The sequence below is a fragment of the Halyomorpha halys genome, unplaced genomic scaffold (assembly GCF_000696795.3).
Source record: "Halyomorpha halys isolate HHAL.00 unplaced genomic scaffold, Hhal_1.1 Scaffold1030.1, whole genome shotgun sequence".
Lineage (NCBI taxonomy): Eukaryota > Metazoa > Arthropoda > Insecta > Hemiptera > Pentatomidae > Halyomorpha > Halyomorpha halys.
The window spans coordinates 176,614-183,655 of NW_027113818.1; the positions used below are offsets into that span (position 1 = coordinate 176,614).

A 7,042-nucleotide genomic window follows, 5' to 3' on the forward strand; every position below is an offset into this window, starting at 1 on the left:
TAGATAGGGGTTGTGAAGAATTAGATGAAGTGGCGAGATGATTTTGGTAGTTGTGTAAAAGTTTATGAATAATATGAAGGGGGAAGTTATTAGCTAAGAGTATGTGTTTGATGCGGTGTGTGTTTTTTTTTAATGGAATCGGGAGTCAGAAAGGGAAAGGCCACGGTGAATAAGGTGATCTGTAAATGCACCTTGAGTTAGGAATGGCGGTAATGAAAAGCAGAAGTGGGTAAAAATTTGCTATAGCTAATACTAATTGCTAAAATTGCCATAGATATGACCCTTATTTATGAATGAACCATTGATAAATAAATATCATAACCATGACAGTTTTAGCTATTAGTTTCAACTATAGCTATTTCTTGCCCAACTCTGATGAGAAGGGAAGGAGGAAAAAAAAAGTAGTTGTAACATTATAAATATATTCTTCAGTATTAAATTTACCATGCATTTTATTTTATTTTTTCAGCTTTTATTTGTTGTTTTATTATAATAGAAAGTCCTTTTTTTCGTCCCTTTAAACTACTGAACCAATCTTTATCAAACTTTAACTGGATCATCTTCATGATCCCTGATATGTTTAGCAATTATAAAATATTCATATATGTATATATAGTTTGTATATAAAGTTAAACAGTTTGTTTCTTTGAATACGCTGATTTTAGAAATTTGAAATGGTAACTGTAAATGGATCTACGTAGAAATTAATAATTTATATGAGGAGAAGATGGTTTGAGGTGTGGTTTGTGAAGAACACAAATAAATAAAACTTATTTATTCGTGCCAACGTTTCGGCCAGAATTTCAGGCCTAAGGGCTAAGGACAAGAAACAAATGTGTTCTTCACTGACCGAATAAATGAATGGAATTTCATTTATGTAAGTGTATGTTTGATTGTATTTCAATAATTTTTTAATTATTAATTATGTTAAATATTATAGCTCGGTGGCATAGTGAAGCCGAACGATGGTGAATGTCATATCGACGAATCAGGTCATTATACTCACTCTACTACTCAGGATTATCCTTCTGTATCACAGGTAAGAAATATGTTTATGTTACAATAATAATAATATTTTTTCTTTTCTTTTCTATATTGTCTTATCAGGAATTGAAATAGAAAATTCAACCGCCACTTCTTAAGTTAAAGATAATTATTATTGTGTATATTCTAATTAAAAATAGAGAGAGCATTATCTTCTGTCTTCTCCTATGCTAGTCTGTAATAAGTAATGTTTTTCTCAAGAAAGGTGACTCAACTGAATGCAGCTACTTAAAAGGAATACTTCTCCCAAATATTGCATTTTAAATCATATCAGTGTTACTTTTAAACTGATTTACTCCATTTTATATACTTGTTAATTAAATATATTCTGGAAATTGTAAGTAGGTCGTAGAAAAGTGCTGATTTAAATTAAATGATATAGTAAAGCATATTAAATAATGGAAGTGAATAGTAGATATAACTAAAAATTACATCCTCTTTATTAAATGAAAAATAAAACCTATATAAGTAATAAAATGAATATTTCAGCTCAAAGAAGGGAGAAAAATTAATTTTATATAATGAAAGGAAAATAGCACATTATAAAAAAAGTTAAATTTAGGTTGCTAATAAATTAAACAGAGTTACTTGAAGTATGATAAGATTAAGATTGAAGAGGCTATGTTCTTGATACAGCAACTTCTATTTTGTAGTTTTAAAAGGTCATCTTGAGTAGTTAAAAAGATTTTCCTGCCGCTATCTGTCTCATCCAGTATGAATAAAAGCTTCCTGTGAAAGTAATTTCTGCCTTCAGATACAGTACGTAAAATTATGGTTGTGCAATTTGTTTGGACCCTCTCACTGTGTGGCCTGTACTGAACTCAGATAAAGAACTAGTCTCTGATGGAGAGACAAAGGAGAAGTGCTATGAAGACTTGACCATCTCCAGTTCCAAGATGTCTATGATGAAAGGTGCACCCTTGCCACTTAAGAATTAGATTTCACTTTAGAACTTTCAATGAACATAAAATTTCAATAAGCCATCAATATGTACTCACAGTTGTCAAATGCCATAAGGTTTTTTAAGAAACAGTCCAACTTTATATTAAACCTTTCCTCTAAGATTGATAAAAAGATTTGGAGAATAATATGGTGATGTGGTAGCTGTTTATTAATTTCATGGCTACGTATGATATATAGGACCTACAGATCCTTAGAATCTGGGATAGTGTCAGAAGCATAAATCCCTCCTATTCTGATAACTTTAACGAAGACACATTGAGTCTCTCTAATCATCTAATAAGAGTGAATGGAGTGATATCTAAACCAATAAAGACAGAGGAAGGTGCCCTGGCTCCTTTGTTGTTCAACATCGTACTGGATTAGATAGTAAAAAATACAGAGATGTAATGGAATAGTATGACTATAATAAAATCACTGCAATTAATGGCATACACACATACATGATTTGGTGATTCTAGGAACAAATAGTTAAGCAATGTTGGAGGTTTATTTTGTCTTGGGAAACAAGAATGAGTTGTCTTGAATAAAGACCAAATTTTTGTTAGTAAATTGTTTACGTTATTTGTAGAAAGAACGAAAGGATAACAACCTTGCAATAGTAAAACCATAATGAAAATATTGAATGTGTGTCAGTTTTTATATCTTATGATCCAGTTTTTATATCTTATGATCCATAATTACTAGTGAAACCGATTAATTAGGTTTGTATGTGTGTTTAATATAATAAATTCAGGAAATTCATTCAACGCCCTTCTAGAAGGTAGAAGAATATAAATCTGTTAATCTAAAATAACATTAATTTTCTTGAACTTATATTAAACATTATAAGTAACCCTTTTACATGTTTATTATGTATTTATTAGAAATAAGAAAATGTTTTAATTTTTAAAATATCATATTTCTTGTTTTTAATTTTTTTTATTTTTTTTTTATTACAGATAAACTGGAAAGTAAAACAAAATTCAATTAACATTATTTTTGCTGTTACGTACGATAAGTATTCAGTTTATGAAAAGTTAAGTCAACATATTGAAGGATCTTTTGCTGGTGTTCTGTCCAATGACTCATCTAACATTGTAGAGCTTGTAAAAGACCAATATAATGTAAGAGCATATTTTTTTTTTTTATTTACTTTTAATTGAATTAAATTATCAATTCAATAAATTAATTTATTAGTTATTATTGTAAGCTAAGTTGTGGCTAGTGTGTTTTTAGGGTAAGAGAATTACAGAGTTTTGTAAAAATTATTATTGTCATCTAATAGTGCTGTCTTGTTGCAGAAAACTAGCTAAATATCTTTCTTTTAAATGGTTTACCAGTAGAGTTGGATGAATGTTGGTCTTTGCACATGTAAGAATGTTATTTCCTCTCCAGATTTTGATAGCATGCAAAGTTGTGTTAATGTAGTTAACTGTGGAATAATGCACTTATTAAGTCCTATCTATTGTTCATCATACTCCTTTTAAATTGCTTATGGGGAGATATCAATATATTGTTTTCGGAGAGGCAAATCAACAACTGACCAGATCTTCATCCTTAAGATGATTTTGAAAAAGGCATCTGAATATAGAATGATGCTGCATCAACTTTTTATAGAATTTAAGTCCATGTATGATAACAAAAAGAGGCTCAAGCTTTAAGTTGCTCTTCAAGAACTTTAAATCCCCTCTATTAAAGATTAGTCTAGTAAAGAAGATAAGGAATGGTATCAAATGTCCCACCAAAATTCAGATGGAGCTTTCCAGTGAAAGCTATTGGGGAGAAGTTAACATCATCAGAAATAGGCAGCTTGGACACCTTTTTTGGGCTGGGCACTTCACCCAGATGAATATAAATGATACACCAGGATGAATTATAGTTGGAAACCTCTACCAAGGATGACCAAAACTCAGATAAGAGGACTGAGTGGCACAGGATGCCTGAATACCGCTGGGAGTAAGAAACTGATACATCTGACAAAAGCTTAGCAAAAGAGGCCAATGCCCCCCATATTGGGCTGCAGTGCCACGGCAGTAAGACCATAATTCATCAAACTGGAGCTGTTTTCCACCTTTTTTTTTTTTTTTTGGAATAAGTTGATTTGTAGGTTAATTATCATTAGCCGCAATATTTTTAAATAACTAAGATTTCCACTTACTCCTTAAACTTTCCTTGTTTGGTTAAGAACTGATTTGAAAAAAGGGGCAAGTTCAGATCATATCCTGCTCCATTTAGTAGTTTTGATGTATTGTTGTCCTTACATAAATAAGGAATACTTCCTTTCTGTTTCTTAAAGCTGGATAAAAAATTTCAGTTTCACTATTCATTTAATCTGCGTAACCTTGTATCCTCCTTTGACTATAGGGAAAAATTATAACTCAGTGAAATTTTTTTACCAATTTAAAATGTTATTACTGTTTCAAAATTTAGAGGGAACAGTTTTCATGCTTTTGCTCTAAGAGCTGTTCAATTCAAACGCAAGAAGAATGAACATCATTTATGCTCTTACCCCATTTCTTAACCCATTTGAAACAGCACATATTTTTGGAAACCATCCACAGAATCCAAAAAAAAATTTTGCTTTATATTGGCTATTTTTTTATTAAAAAAAATTTGTTTGCAATAGAAATCAGTCGCTTTGTATGTAGCTCCTCTGAATATTTTTATTACAAGGGACAGATTGCACACCAGGTCACCTTGGTCTTGAATGGGTTAAGTGTGTACTTGCACCTATATTCAGACTTTAGAGTATTTTATTATTAAATGAACCAAATTATTATTTTCTGTGTAGGAGAAAACAAAGACTTATTTATTGACCCCAGTTTTATTTCTCCAGCTTTAAAAGTAAATGATAAATAGCCTAAGTAAAACTTATACAATTTTATATATATAAAATACATATATACATCTTAAGTGGTTGATGGTATTATTTCAAATTATGAAGAAGATGGTCTGGGGTGCAGTCAAAAGAAAACAAAAAGTAGTTAACAGCTATTTTTTGTTTTCTTTAGACGACGCCTCCCCTCCCCCCGGCCATCTTCTTCATAATTTATAAAATTTTAGTCTATACGTACCCTGACTTATCTTAATTTAAATGTATATTGATGTCTACTACAAATATGTCAGTACCAATTTGATTATTACTACAATAATAGTTAAAAACTGTTAAAAAATATCTAATCTAAGTCTAAACAAATGTTTGAAGTGATACAAAAATAAATAAAAGAGACAATTTGTGAATAAGGAATCAAAGATGCAGTAAAATCTTCAATGTTTTTTTATATGAAACCATATTTGTACTTACAACATCTGTGGCGCAATCTTTGACAATCAATATAATGTTTTTTATTTTCATCTTATATTCACTAGTATATTATTTGAAATTAATTTACCCATTAGAATTTTTACCATTTGTTTTTACAGAAAATCACTCAAACTGTTGAAATGAGGGATACATCATCTTCGAGCCATGTTAAAGTAAATTACTATTCGGATTGTAATGACCCTAAAGGAGAACTAGTTGCTACCAATAAATGTGATGGATTAAAAGTGGATTCACAAATCAGATTTCAGGTATTTTTAAAAAATATATATAAACATAAGCCTTACATTAGTTATATTTATTTGATTATTTATGTTGTTAATATTTGTTTTATACATTGTGGTGATATTTTACACGTATATTTAATAAAGAAGAAAAAAAATATTAATACTGGCTGGTTTAAATTTTTATGAAATGTACTTGGGGGGATTATGGCAGTATAAGCTTTGGACTTTACCTAAGTCGGCATAAGCATAGTTCTCCGCCCAGAGTTTGAAGAGTAACGATCCGAAATGTCCACAATAGATGGGGAAAACTATATTTAAAAAGTTTTTGAATTAGAGTACTTTCTCAAGTAATAGGTTGTGGTTTTGAAAAATGGAGTTGGCCCAATAGACGAGAAATTAGGAAGGAGTGCCGAAATATGTATTGGTGATTATTTAAGCCATACTGTTTTTTTTATTTTGAGTTTTTACATATATAAATTAATTAATGAGCATAAGAAATTTTTTCCTTACAAAGGCAATATATTCTCCATCTATATTTTAAGCTTTTCCTGGAATAATAAAAAGCAACAAGGCCTGGTAGTTTTCAAGTAGGATGAAGCGAGAAATACAAATTCTTGTTTGTTTCATACATTTTGAGATTACCCAGTTAATATGATTGAATGATTTTGTTATGTTGGTTTTCTATCAAAAAAAAAAAGTTTGCTGTCAGGTGTTATTTTTAAAGAAGAACCTGTCAGTAGTAACATTTATATATACAGAAGAAATATAAAAATAACATTACAATTTTTTTTTTAATTTTAATATGATTTTAGCGTTTTAATGTTTATATTATATTATATTATCGCATTATGGATATAATAATAAGATTTTATACACTGAGCTCTTAAGCCTGGGAACTTTAAAATAAAGAAACTGTTTGTGAACAAACAGTGTGTAAAATCGAAAAATACTAAAGAACGTTTTTTTAGAATTCTGTCTTATCTAAGGATCGATCATCATAATTAAGAGATCAGAGGAGTTTTTTATTCTAAAGTTTGTATTTCCACTTCTGAAAAGTAAAGGTTTTTTTTACTAATAAAAATTCTATTGCTAAAACACTTATTTTATTTCATAATTTAAATTTTCCCTTAATATAATTATCTTAACAATAGGCTGAAAACAGAATTACGTTGGTTTAAAGCCAAACAATTTGATAATTATATTTCTTCTTTAAATATCGAAGACGGAAGTTTGTGGAGATCAACCAGAAAACTTCTCCGAGAAAAGCATGCTTCCCATCCACTGAAAATCACTCCAACTGGTGCCTATGATATCACAAATAACAAAACAATTTGGTGACTATATATCCTCTACCTTCAGACCTAACTCACACCTCTATAATCCACAACATGACTCCACCATTCTATCATATTTAAATATATCTTTGCCACTTTCTCTGCCTCCAAAATCCTTCACCCCCAAAGAAGTACAAATAGAAATCTGTGACCTACCAAAGCATAAGTCCCCA

The 7,042-nt window shown here is 29.9% G+C and overlaps 1 protein-coding gene across 2 annotated transcripts in view; it reads left to right on the forward strand.

Moving 5' to 3' along the window:
- Window positions 1–7,042, forward strand: part of mys (myospheroid) — a 39,283-nt gene that overhangs the window by 17,607 nt on the left and 14,634 nt on the right. For both annotated transcript variants that reach the window (XM_014432139.2, XM_014432137.2), the window contains exons 7-9: window positions 941–1,039; window positions 2,946–3,110; window positions 5,410–5,559. In XM_014432139.2, coding sequence (XP_014287625.1) covers window positions 941–1,039; window positions 2,946–3,110; window positions 5,410–5,559 — 414 coding nt within the window. The remainder of the gene's footprint in view (window positions 1–940; window positions 1,040–2,945; window positions 3,111–5,409; window positions 5,560–7,042) is intronic.